The sequence below is a fragment of the Bubalus kerabau genome, chromosome 1, assembly GCF_029407905.1.
Source record: "Bubalus kerabau isolate K-KA32 ecotype Philippines breed swamp buffalo chromosome 1, PCC_UOA_SB_1v2, whole genome shotgun sequence".
Taxonomy (NCBI): Eukaryota; Metazoa; Chordata; class Mammalia; order Artiodactyla; family Bovidae; genus Bubalus; species Bubalus kerabau.
The window spans coordinates 125,750,816-125,764,607 of NC_073624.1; the positions used below are offsets into that span (position 1 = coordinate 125,750,816).

At 43.9% G+C, this 13,792-nt stretch overlaps 1 protein-coding gene across 1 annotated transcript in view; it reads left to right on the forward strand.

Annotated features, from left to right (window-relative positions):
• Positions 1-5,782: 5,782 nt before the first annotated feature.
• LOC129654693 (formin-2-like) overlaps positions 5,783-13,792 on the forward strand; it is a 77,013-nt gene continuing 69,003 nt past the window's right edge. The window contains 3 exon segments of the mRNA XM_055584217.1: positions 5,783-5,830; positions 11,894-11,985; positions 12,953-13,082. Coding sequence (XP_055440192.1) covers positions 5,783-5,830; positions 11,894-11,985; positions 12,953-13,082 — 270 coding nt within the window.

Sequence of the window (13,792 nt, forward strand, 5' to 3'; positions counted from 1 at the left end):
CCTACCAGAAATCAGACCAAACAAGAACCTGAATTCGAGTTCTCTGCCAAGAGGAGGTGATCAGTCTTTAATCCTCCACTCAGGCTGAGGCCCTTCAACCAGATTTCTAAGTCCAGGACCAAGGGATTAGAAAGACGGGGAAGGATTAGGAGAGGAAAGAGAGAGGGAAGGGGAGAGAGGTCAGTAAAGTCTCTCTAATTACTGGACTTTTAAAATGTTAACTCCTAGTAGCTCAGCTGGTAAAGAATCTGCCTGTGATGCAGGAGACCCCAGTTCAATTCCTGGGTCAGGAAAATTCCATGAAGAAGGGATAGGCTACCAACTCCAGTATTCTTGGGCTTCCCTGGTGGCTCAGCTGGTAAAAAAAAAAGTCCTCCCACAATGCAGCAGACCTGGGTTCAATCCCTGGGTTGGGAAGATACCCAGGAGAAGGGGAAGGCTACCCACTCCAGTACTCTGGCCTGGAGAATTCCATGAACTCTATAGCCCATGGGGTCACAAAGAATTGGACATGCTCGAACAACTTTCCATTCTCTTAAATGTTACAATCAAGTTAAAAAAGTTTTACCTAAAGAAGAAAAGTGTTGCCCACTTCACATGTGCCTGCAGAGGAACAGCTCATCCAGCACCATGAAAAACCAAGATAACATTGTGTTTCAAAAAGGAAACAACAGTCCTCCAGAAAAAAAAAAAAGAAAGAAAACTTAAGGAGTATTATCCAAGTGAAAGATGATTCAAAATGGCCATTGTGAAGAAGCACAGGAAAACTCAGAAAGGCATTACAATGAGATCAGGAATAGTATTGCACAGAAGGAATTCTTTACCAAAGAGACTGAAGCTCTAAAAAACCAACAAACAAAAATTCTGGAGCTGAAGAACTCAATTAACAAGATGAAAAATTCATTAGAAAGTACTGGAAATAGAGCAGACCGTGTGGAAGAAATAGTGAGCTCGAAGATATAAATCTAGAAATGACTCAGATAGAAGAGAATAGAGAATTAAGATCTTTAAAAAGTAAGGAAATCCTACAAGAATTCTCTGATTCTTTTATAAGGGGCAACAGAGTGATGGGTACCCAGGAGGAGAAGAGAGGGAGAAGGGAGTAGAGTGATTATCTAAAGAAATAATAGCTGAGAACTTCCCAGACAGGGGAAGGAAGTGGATATGCAAGTCCGTGAGGCTAAGAGAACTCCTAGTTACCTCAACACAAAAAGACCTTCTGCAATACACATTATGTTAAAACTGTCAGAAGTCAATGACAAAGAATTTTAAAGGCAGCAAGAAAAAAATAGAACCCTACAAAGGAACTCCCATTGGGCCATCATCAGATTTCTCAGCAGAAACCCTGCAGGCCAGGCAAGAGCAGAATGACATTCTTAAAATACTGAATGATAAAAAATGTCAGTCAAAAATACTCTCTCCAGCAAAGTTGTCCTTCAGGAGAATGAAGATTGCCCAGGGTAATGTGTACAATTGTAAATACCATATGAAAGATGGCATTTTAAGGAGGAATTTCAGAAAAGGGAGAAGAGAATCCACGTGGATATTTCAGGGATGATTTCCTGCCTGTGGTATGAGCAAGTCTGATGTGTTCAAGGACCAGCAGGCAGGCTCAAAGGAAACGACGTGAGGGAGGGGAATATAGCTGGAAGTGATCAGAGATGTGGTGAAGTACCAGCTCCTCGAAAATGCTGAAGCACTGGGGGCTATTGTCACAGAACAGGATGCCAAGGAAGATGCCAGGGAGTATTAGGTGAGCCCTGGCTGGCACAGGTGCCAAGTGCCTGGTGTCAACATGGTGCTGAAGAGGTCACTGGGCCTCAGTCAAGCCTGCAAAGTTCGAAAGGGCTCTGTGTGCTCTGGTTTGTGGCTACAGCTGAGGCCGGAGGACCCCCATGTTCTCACACACCCACATTTTGGATCACCTGTGCAGAAGGCTCACGTGAGCGAATCACTTGAGCAGCGGGAAAAGAACAGACCAACTCCTGCGCCGCCAGGATCAGGAAGAGCACCTTTCAGCCGGCTGTGTGCCTCCAGCGCCCTCCACTGGCAGAGCTTAACATTGTGTTCACAGGGCAAAAGGCAAGATGCTGAAAGGCCTGTCCACTATGTGAAGAATGGGGTCAGTAGGGTAAACTGCGAAGAAGGCGATGGCACCCCAATCCAGTACTCTTGCCTGGAAAATCCCATGGACGGAGGAGCCTGGTGGGCTGCTGTCCGTGGGGTCGCTAAGAGTCGGATACGACTGAGCGACTTCACTTTCACTTTTCACTTTCCTGCATTGAAGAAGGAAATGGCAACCCACCCCAGTGTTCTTGCCTGGAGAATCCCAGGGATGGGGGAGCCTGATGGGCTGCCGTCTATGGGGTCGCACAGAGTCAGACACGACTGAAGCGACTTAGCAGTAGCAGTAGCAGGATAAACTGAAGGCTGAGAGTCAATAAATGACATGGACAGTAGGGAGGGTTGAGGCTTGGGAGGTTTGTTTTTATTTTGCTTGTAAGTCCCATGTCACCTATGACTCCATAAGACTCAAGTCTTGCTCGTATGAAGGTGCCTCTGGAAGGAAAAATTTATCTGTGCACTTGGATCTGGCTTGGCGTCTCCTTGGAAATCTTTCAAACTCTATTGTGTGATATAACTGTAAATATTCATTTCAGGTCTGAAACAGTATTGGAAATATATCTGAATAGAGTCTTAAATTTTCCATAATGTTTAATAATGGTATTTTAAAATTTTTATTTATTTTTTAACTGAAGGATGATTGCTTTACAGAATTTTGTGGTTTTCTGTCAAACCTCACCATGAATCAGTCATAGGTATACATATATCCCCCCTTTGAACCTCCCTCCCATTTGCCTCCCCATCCCACCCCTCTAGGTTGATACAGAGCCCCTGTTTGAGTTTCCTGAGCCATACAGCAATTTCCCACTGGCTATCCATATTACACATGGTAATGTAAGGTATGCTCTCCATACATCTCACCCTCTCCTCCCCTCTCCCCCTGTCCATAAGTCTGTTCTTTATGTCTGTTTCTCCATTGCTGCCCTGCAAATAAATTCTTCAGTACCATTTTTCTAGATTCTGTATATATGCATTCAGTTCAGTTCAGTTCAGTCACTCAGTCCTGTCCGACTCTTTGTGACCCCATGAATTGCAGCACGCCAGGCCTCCCTGTCCATTACCAACTCCCGGAGTTCACTCAGACTCACGTCCATCGAGTCAGTGATGCCATCCAGCCATCTCATCCTCTGTCGTCCCCTTCTCCTCCTGCCCCCAATCCCTCCCAGCATCAGAGTCTTTTCCAATGAGTCAGCTCTTCGCATGAGGTGGCCAAAGTACTGGAGTTTCAGCTTCAGCATCATTCTTTCCAAAGAAATCCCAGGGCTGATCTCCTTCAGAATGGACTGGTTGGATCTCCTTGCAGTCCAAGGGACTCTCAAGAGTCTTCTCCAACACTACAGTTCAAAAGCATCAATTCTTCAGTGCTCAGATTTCTTCACAGTTCAACTCTTACATCCATACATGACCACTGGAAAAACCATAGCCTTGACTAGACGGACCTTTGTTGGCAAAGTAATGTCTCTGCTTTTCAATATGCTATCTAGGTTGGTCATAACTTTTCTTCCAAGGAGTAAGCATCTTTTAATTTCATGGCTGCAGTCACCATCTGCAGTGATTTTGGAGCCCCAAAAAATAAAGCCTGACACTGTTCCCACTGTTTCTCCATCTATTTCCTATGAAGTGATGGGACCAGATGCCATGATCTTCGTTTTCTGAATGTTGAGTTTTAAGCCAACTTTTAAACTCTCCACTTTCACTTTCATCAAGAAGCTTTTGAGTTCCTCTTCACTTTCTTCCATAAGAGTGGTGTCATCTGCATATCTGAGGTTATTGATATTTCTCCCAGCAATCTTGATTCCAGCTTGTGCTTCTCCCAGCCCAGCATTTCTCGTGATGTACTCTGCATATAAGTTAAATAAGCAGGGTGACAATATACAGCCTTGATGTACTCCTTTTCCTACCTGGAACCAGTCTGTTGTTCCATGTCCATTTCTAACTGTTGCTTCCTGACCTGCATACAAATTTCTCAAGAGGCAGGTCAGGTGGTCTGGTATTCCCATATCTTTCAGAATTTTCCACAAGCAACAAGTATTAAAAATGAGGTTTTTTTCCTACCAGACATCCTTTCCCCAGTCCTTTTTGTAGAGCTGGTCCTGGGTCCAGGCCTCTCTAGCACCCCGTCAGGGATGAAGGAGGAAAGAAAACCCGGGAGCTTACATCATTCCTCAGGTTGTGAAGTTCCCACCCGGTCACCTTCCCTGAATTTTTCCTAGCTTTCCTATATTTGTTGGTGTCTAAGGCCCCCGACCGCTTCATTAGGCAGCCTGGGGATCAGTAGAGCTTCTGTGGAGAGACACTGATGTTGGCCCTTGATGTCAGGAGGTGAGGGGTAAGGGCCTGGACCTCAGCGCCTGTGCTCACTGGATGAGGCCCAGAATCTGCATTTTCTTCACACACTGGGGGTGACCCTCTTGGTGATGATGCCTGCCTCTCAGGGCTCCACGACACTGTACACGCAGGACACCTTGCAGATGCCTGCCTGCTACTAAGGGCTCAGCAAATAGGAGCTCTTGTTCTCTTATAGGTGAGACTCTAGGCTCCAGGAAGATCATTTTTGAGCTTAGTGGAAGAACAAAAGCCAGATGATGGGGATTCAAACACCAAGCACTTGGTGAGGGAAGTCAGTCTGCCTCTGAGATTCTGAGCTGGAGAAGGAGAGAGAGGCCTGTGAAAGAGGGAGAAGGAAGTTTGAAGCTCAGGCAGGACAGGAGGAGGAGCTGAGCGGGGCCGAGAGGGGAGATGTGCAGGTAAATTACACGGAGAGGACAGCGCTGCTGATGCTGGCAGAGTAGCACAGGAGCAAAGACAGGAACACTGCCCGGAGGCCAGGGCAGGCTCCCTCAGCCCGCATCCAGCACAGAACTGCATTCCTGACTGACGTCACCACATACTGTGACCTTTGCTTCTCCAAAATCATACACCCACTGTTTCCACTCCTGGTGGTTACTGTTTCCACTGCATAAAGAAGAGAAAAGAGACTGAATGAGGCGATAGGAGATTAGAAAGAAAAGAGTGAGTTTAAAGTAATTTATATGTATAATAAGCTCCATTTTTTTTATTATTATTTCATCTTGTGTTTATTAACCATCTGCTTTACTTCAGGCATTTGTTCTGGTTGCAGTGAGGAGAAAATTTACGTTATCCATGTGTTTATGTCGATTTCTTTCTGCTCTGGGCACTGGGCCTCATGTATCTGTTCACGGCTGTGATGTGTGCTTGAAGGAAACGTGAATCCCTCCAGTGCTGCCATGATACAGGGGGATGTGGCTGGTGGAGGGTGAAGGAGGCCTCCCCAGAGCAGAGAGGCTAGAGCTGAAGCCAGGTGGCTGTGGGTGCTGCCAGGGTGAGATGTGTGGGGGATGTTCTAGATAAAGGATGCGGTGTTTGTGGATGAGGAACTGAAGGAAAGCTGGTGAGGACAGACTTGCTCAGCAGGAGGGGGCAGGGCACAGACATGGGGGCGGGGAAGGGGGCAGGCCCTGGAAGCTTAGCAGGTGCCCAGGGTCTCTGTGTGGATCCAAGAGTGAGGGTAGTAACATCCTCCACAGGATACCTGTGACACAGGTATGAGTGGGGGTGATGTGGAACACAGGCTCAGATCCACATTTTTACAGCCAAGCTGCCACCATTTAGAACATGTATCAGAGCCTTGGATATGATGGGGGACCAGGTGGACCCTCACATCGTGGGTGGACGGAGGCTGTTGGTATGGAGAGGGCAGAGCAGTGGGAGTGAAGGACAGTGAGCAGCTCCAAGACTTGGCAGTTCATCAGCTTCCAGCTGGGTGGCTCGTTCCTACTTTACTGTCATCAGGACCACTGAAAAAGACATGAGCTTATCTTTAGACTGTTTTGGTCCAAGATGCTTCTGCAATGTCCAGATGAAAATGTCTAGGAAGTAGTTGCCTGTGTGGATGTGGAGGGAAAACCAGAGCTGATCACAGAAATACAGGCTGAAGACATTTGTCCTGGGTGGTTGGGTGGGTGCGGGTCTGGTGAGGGGGCAGGAGGGGGTCATTAGGGGTGAGGGAGAGTCCAGGGACAGAGAGTGTGATGCTGTGATGGAAGGAAGCAACACTAGGCGGCAGACACAAGGGCCAGAGCTGATGCCCTTTGAGGATCAAGGCAAAGATTTGCAGATGAGACTGAGTGTAAAATACTGAGAAAATGGTAGAGACTGAGTGAGGGAGCTGGTGAAAGTCTGGCTTGCACAGTATTTCCACCTGCATCCCTTGGAACCCTGGCTCTTCAGGAGCATTTCTATCACATCCTCTCTGTCTCTTTCTGACACACACACTTGTTTTATAATCGATTAATTATGAGGATTGCTGTTAAAATGAAATAGCTCTTTCAACAACATAACTTCTGAAAGTATTTATTTAGCGTGTCATTGTTTGGTCACTTAGTCGTGTCTGAGTCTTTTGCTACCCCACCTGCCAGGCTCCTCTGTTCGTGGGATTCACCAGGCAAGGATACTGGGGCGAGTTGCCATTTTCTTCTCCAGGGGATCCTCCCAACCCAGGGATTGAACCCGTGTCTCCTGCATTACAGGCAGATTCTTTACCACTGAGCCACCTGGGAAACCACCTTATTACTATAGTATGTACCACTCTGCAACTCTTAATGAATCTCAGGACCCAAGTCAGTGTTCCCTGGAACCCCACTTGAGAAACACTGGCTGAGCACTGTCAATAGACTTGGCCACAGAAAAGCACATGGTCTCTCTCGACAGCCTCCCCTCCATCTGCGTACCTGCTCCCAAGCCTCTCCTCTCTGGGAGCTACCATTTCTCTCAGGAGTTGGAAGAGCAGCCGTCAGTTGCAGGGTATGTGGGTTTGGGACTGTGGAGGTCAAAATACTTGGTGATTCCTGGCAGCCAGGAATTCCGTCTATTCTGGCCAGTGGTTGGGTGAGAGTTGTCTCTGGGGTGTTAGGTGCCATGAGTCTTAGTGAGTAATGAAGTGAAAACTAGTGAAACAAGTGAGTAATTAGTGAAAGCCTTTAACTTAGCTGCAATAGGTCTATTTCATTTTTTAGCCGGTTGGGAAATCATGGGAAAAGGAATTTCTGGTACAAACCTGCAGATAATTGGGGTGGGAGTGGGAAGGGGTATGCAGTCCCTGTGCTGGAGACTGAAACGATTTGGTCTCATGAGACTGGGAGAGGGAGGGCTTATTATTTGAGTGTTTGGAACTTGGAAGTTCTTTTATGTGGTTAACTGATATTGTGAATGTGTAGTTGCACTGTCCATATGTTGGGCCATAAGAACCTATTTCAGCAGAAACTCGGAATGATAGTGAGCTCACTAGCACCTCCTTCATATATAGAAAGAGTTACATACAGTTTTAAAAGCAGTGGAAGATCGCTGTAGCAGGGTTAAGCAAATAAGAATGGTGTTATGAGCAGCACGGAATGTTTTGTGGTGGGGTTCTCCTTGAACTTGAAGCCCAGTATATATATTTTTATCTCCAGTATCTGGTGTAATGCTTAGTAATCAGTCAGCCTTTTATTGAATGGGTGGATGAATAAATCCCTAATACTCATCCTTTTTAAAGCCTGACTTTAAACTGATGGACTAAACTGATGGACCAGTGAAGAACCCAGTTAGTCTCAAAGACTAACTTCACTTTGGGGATCAAACAGAGTCAGAATTATCCGGATGACCTTTAGGTTCTTGTACAGATTGGTAGTCACTAGTCTGACATAGTTGATGGTTGCCAATAAGAAAAGGAATTTGGGGCCTTAACCGGTAGAAAATAACTGACTCTTGCAAGTTTTGCACAAGTTTTGCAAGGAGAAAACTGACATTATGGGCTAGAAGAAGCAGTTTGTCTTAGTGTACTGATGAATAGTAAAATTTGTAGATTTGATGAATACTGCTTAAAAATATATAGTGTTTTAATCCTGTGTGTGTGTGTGTGTGTGTGCGCGCGCGCACGCATGCACACGCATGCTCAGTCATGTCTGATTCTTTGCTGCACTGTGGACTGTAGTCTGCCAGGCTTATCTGTCTGTGGAACTTTCCAGGCAAGAATACTAGAGTCGGTTGCCATTTCCTACATCAGGGGATCTTCCAAACCCAGAGATTGAATCCACGTCTCTTACATTGCCTGCATTGGCAAGCAGATTCTTTACCACTGTGCCACCTGGGCATCCCTTTTAGTCCTACTTCTTACACCTTTATACACATATTCCTGCATAACAGATTGATGATTCCTATGTGAGAGAGTGATATTGAATGAATATACAGATGAGTGAATTCACAGGTGCTTTTGCTGAGTGTAACTTTCTTATTTCTTTATCCACTTGTTTGTGTCCTAACACTTGAAATAACTAGTTCTGTCTCACGCATGCTCAGGTGTCTATTTTGGATTCACATCACCTCACATGGACTCTCACTGTACTCTTAAAGTGACAGTAAACAGCTGGCATGTTCTGCATCTCATTGCACCCTCACTATTTCTTGTTTCCAGTGTCCTGTCATTATCCTTCCTCCCTTTACCTCTGTCTTCTCTCTGGACTTGGAAGCCTTCTTTCTTCCTGTTGGATTACTGATTTAATTTTTCAATGTTTTAAGAATTTACTAACTGCTAAGTAGTATGTCAAGGCCATATATTGTCACCCTGTTTATTTAACTTATACGCAGAGTGCACACATGCATGCTAAGTCACTTCAGTCGTGTCCAACTCTGTGTGATCCTGTGGACTGCAGCTTGCCAGGTTCCTCTGTCCATGGGATTCTCCTCCGGCAAGAATACTGGAATAGGATGTTATGCCCTCCTCCAGGGGATCTTCCCTACCCAGGGACCAAATCCATATCTCTTACATATAACCTACATTGGCAGGCAGGTTCTTTACCACTAGCACCACCTGGGAAGCCCTATATGCAGAGTACATCATGCGAAATGCTGGGCTGGTTGAATCACAAGCTGGAATCAAGATTGCCAGGAGAAATTCAACAATCTCAAATATGCAGATGATACCACTTTAACAACAGAAAGCAAAGAGGAACTAAAGAACCTCTTGATGAAGGTGAAAGAGGAGAGTGAAAAAGCTGGCTTAAAACTCAACATTTAAAAAACAAATATCATGGCAGCTGGTCCCATCACTTCATGGCAAATTGATGGGGAAAAAGTGGAAACTGTGACAGATATTCTTTCTTGGGCTCCAAAATCACTATGGACAGTGACTGTACTCACAGAATTAAAAGATGCTTCCTCCTTGGAAGAAAATCTGTGACAAAACTAGACAGCATATTAAAAAGCAGAGACATCACTTTGCCAACAAAGGTCCATCTAGTCAAAGCAATGGTTTTTCCAGTAGTCATGTATGGATGTGAGAGATGGACCATAAAAAAGGCTGAGTGCTAAAGAATTGAAGGTTTTGAATTGTAATGCTAGAGAAGACTCTTGAAAATCCCTTGAAATGCAATGAGATCAAACCAATCAATCATAAGGGAAATCAACCCTGAATATTCGTTGGAAGGACTGATGCTGAAGCTGAAGCTCCAGTACTTTGACCCCTTGATGTGAAGAGCTGACTCTTTGGAAAAGACCCTGATGGTAGGAAAAACTGAGAGCAAGAGGAGAAGAGGGTGACATAGGATGAGATGGTTGGATGGTATCACTGACTCAATGGCATGAGTTTAAGCAAACTCAGGGTGATAGTGAAGGAAGCCTGGCACACTGCAGTCCATGGGTCACAGAGAGGTGGGGACAGTTTAGCAACTGAACAACAGCTATTTGGTCATCCCTGGATATCTGCAGGGAGGGGGACACGAGGGAGGATTGATACAAAAAAGGTGCTGAAGTCCCTTAAATAAAATGACACAGTTCTTGCATTGAACACCCCACCCTACCCTCTTGTATACTTTTAATCACCTCAGTTACTTATAATGCCTAATATGATGGAAATGCTGTGTAAATGATTGCTGGAGTGCAATCATTTGGGAACTTTAAGGAATTTTTTTCCCCAAATATTTTGGATCTGCATTTGGTTGAATCCATGAATTCAGAGCCCAGGATGCAGAGGGCTGACCACATCATGAATCATGCTGGTCACCAGGACCACAGAGAAACACAGCATGTGGCGCTTCTCTTACAGAAGCTGTCAACATGTCTGCACATCACCAGTAAGACATGGTGGTATCTGTGGCACAATACGGAGCAAATATAAGGTTCTGTGTTGTTCTAGAGAGACTGGTTATAGTAGGGGTTGAGGTGGGCAAGGCAGGCTTTGCAGAAGATGTTGTATCTTTACTTGTCAGTATTCTTCTGTTGCATCATATTCCAAAAGCAAAATTTATCAAACCCTCAAGATTGACCAATCTGTCATCAAATCTTCTTTCCCTGCTAAATGAAGTTTTCTTGGAGGAACTAGTCTTTGCTAATTAATCCCATCAACAGAAATGCCTGCCTTTCAGAATAATCAGTGAGTTCAAAACAAAACCATCCCTTCACTTAAAAGTTGATCAGGTTCTATCATGTACAGCAGTTTTTGGCTGGGCTGCTTTTCTGTGTAAACAACAAATAATCTTGAAGGGATTTTACCTTCTGAGGACTAGACTGAAACCCAAGATAGGGTGATCTACTCAAATTTCTTCATACACTTAGAAAATGAAGTATTTAGGCTGTTTTGAAACATCTTTGTGAATGATAGAGACATTAAAATAAAAAATAAAAATCATCCAGATTCTCCATACAGCATAAGTTTGTGTTTTGGTCAGCCTATAAAATTTTCTACCTTATGTTAAAATGTAGAAAATCCTCTCCCATAAAGACACAAATTTAGAATCACAAATTTTTAGCTTGAGATTGTCAAGGGTAAAAGAAGACACTTTGGAAGAAAAGAAGCATGGAGCTATTTTTGTATTAAAAAGAAAATTCAGGAGAATCAAAATCTTTTATTTTTGTTCCATGACTTAATAATTCAACTGTACTTTTCTTTCTCCAAAAGCAGATAGGCATAGACAATAATTGCAATAGGTAAATAGGTACTTTAAAAAAAAATCTTATAACAGCTTTAGGATCAGATTCCTTCCAAATTTAATTTGATTAACTTCTGAATAAGAAATACCATTTTTAAGTAAAAGTTTTGCATTCCAGAGAGTATTATAGTTTATTTGGCATGTGGGATCTGAGTTCCCTGAGCAGAAATTGAACCTATGCCCCGCTACAATGGAAGTCAGAATCCTAGCCACTGGATTGCCAGAGAAGTCCCTCCAGAGGGTATTATAAACAGCTAAAAAATAAGAAAGGGAAATCATATTGATTTAAACCATGCTGGAATAAATATTTTACATGTCACCAATAGCCAATAATGGTTTCCCTGATAGCTCAGTTGGTAAAGAACCCCTGGAGAAGGGATAGGCTACCCACTCCAGTATTCTTGGGCTTCCCTTGTGGTTCAGCTGGTAAAGAATCCACCTGCAATGCAGGAGACTTGGGTTTGGTCCTGGGTTGGGAAGATCCCCTGGAGAAGGGAAAGGCTACCCACTCCAGTATTCTGGCCTGGAGAATCCACGGACTGTATAGACCATGGGGTCATAAAGAGTCAGACATGACTGAGAGAGTTTCACTTTCACTTTTGATAGCCAATAATATTTGGAAGATTTGGAGATGATCTGGTTTGCATTACACATATACACTTTAAGATACCTCATGAATTAAGTCAAGCTTTACCTCAAACAGATGCTAAGAAATATGAAAATATGTAGAGTTTTGCTGTATTTAAGATCACTATCTAAAAACTGCTTGGTTTTTGTTTTTCCAGAGAGCACAGTCAGTTGGACTGGAAAAAACTGAAAAGCATGGTAGGTCCTCCAAAGACAAGGGAAATGCCAAGTCTCTGGACAAACCTGAGCAGTAAGCACAGCGTGGCCCCATGGGCAGCATGCGGGCCATGGGGGGCTCTTTCCATTGGGAAATGAAGTGTCTTCTGTGCATCAGTGTCATGAATGATGTGAGGATGAGCGTGTTTATGTGCATCGTCTTTTTCCTCTTAGTTCAATTCAGTTGAGTTCAGTTGCTCAGTTGTGTCCAACTCTTTGTGACCCCATGAACTGCAGCATACCTGTCCATCACCAACACCCAGAGTCCGAGTCAGTGATGCCATCCAACCATCTCACCCTCCGTCGTCCCCTTCTCCTCCTTCCCTCAATCTTTCCCAGCATCAGGGTCTTTTTAAATGAGTCAGCTCTTCACATCAGGTGGCCAAAGTATTGGAGTTTCAGCTTCAACATCAGTCTTCCAATGCACACCCAGGACTGATCTCCTTTAGAGTGGACAGGTTGGATCTCCTTGCAGTCCAAGGGAGTCTCAAGAGTCTTCTCCAATATCACAGTTCAAAAGTATCACTTCTGCACTCAGCTTTTTTTATGGTCCAACTCTCACATCCATACATGACCACTGGAAAAACCATAGCCTTGACTAGATGGACCTTTGTTGACAAAGTAATATCTCTGCTTTTTAATATGCTGTCTAGGTTGGTCATAACTTTCCTTCCAAGGAGTAAGCATCTTTTGATTTCATGGCTGCAATCACCATCTGCAGTGATTTTGGAGCCCAGAAAAATAGTCAGCCGCTGTCTCCACTGTTTCCCCATCTATCTGCCATGAAGTGATGGGACCAGATTCCATGATCTTCATTTTCTGAATGTTGAGCTTTAAGCCAACTTTTTCACTCTCTTCTTTCACTTTCATCAAGAGGCTCTTTAGTTCTTCTTCACTTTCTGCCATAAGGGTCATGTCATCTGCATATCTGAGATTATTGATATTTCTCCTGGCAATCTTGATTCCAGCTTTTTCCTCTTAACTTGGCTTTATTTCCTTAGGTTCCTTTATGAACTCTCATTAATCCCCAACTTTTCAGAGCTAGTCTTTTGCATCCTGTTTCAGTCCACATTTTCAGAAAGCATTTGCTCAATTCGATGCAAACTGGAGCTGCTACAGAAGTTGTGTGAGGTGGGTGCTTGGGTTCTGATACTTAATTGTGCTCTGCTACTGCTGCTAAGTCACTTCAGTCGTGTCTGACTCTGTGTGGCCTCATAGACGGCAGCCCACCAGGCTGCCCCGACCCTGGGATTCTCCAGGCAAGAGCACTGGAGTGGGTTGCCATTTCGGCATGCTCATATTTCAAACAAGTTGTCTTTAATTTACAGTAAATACTGCCCAACTTCTCAGTACCATTTGAGTACCAACTGAGTACCATTTGAATGCATTTTCTTTATTGTCCTCCATTTTGCAGAGAGCCCGTCAACAAATTGTTAGTGATTCCTACCAAATGCTTCAGGAATAGCTATATGACTCGACAGAAGAGAAATATTCTCTGAAAATAAAGAGCAAATGCTTGGCAGAAATGACCAATATTAATATCTAAAACAGTTTTTCAAAATTTAATAGCACCATTCATTCTGGTTGTGGTAAATTATTTTGCAAAGTAGCATTATGTCATTAAAGAGATTTTCAGAGGAAGTGATGCACAAATTCAAGTTAAACTGTATGTTTTGGAAGAACTGAGTGTGAACCTTTCTAAATTTGGAAATTTTGGATAAATCTAAATTTAGAAATTAAACTTTATAACTGTGTTTCAGTTTCCCACACCTTATGCTAAAAATGTTACGCAGAGGCAGGTGCAGCTGGACTGATGGCCGTGACGTCACACTGTGGTGGTT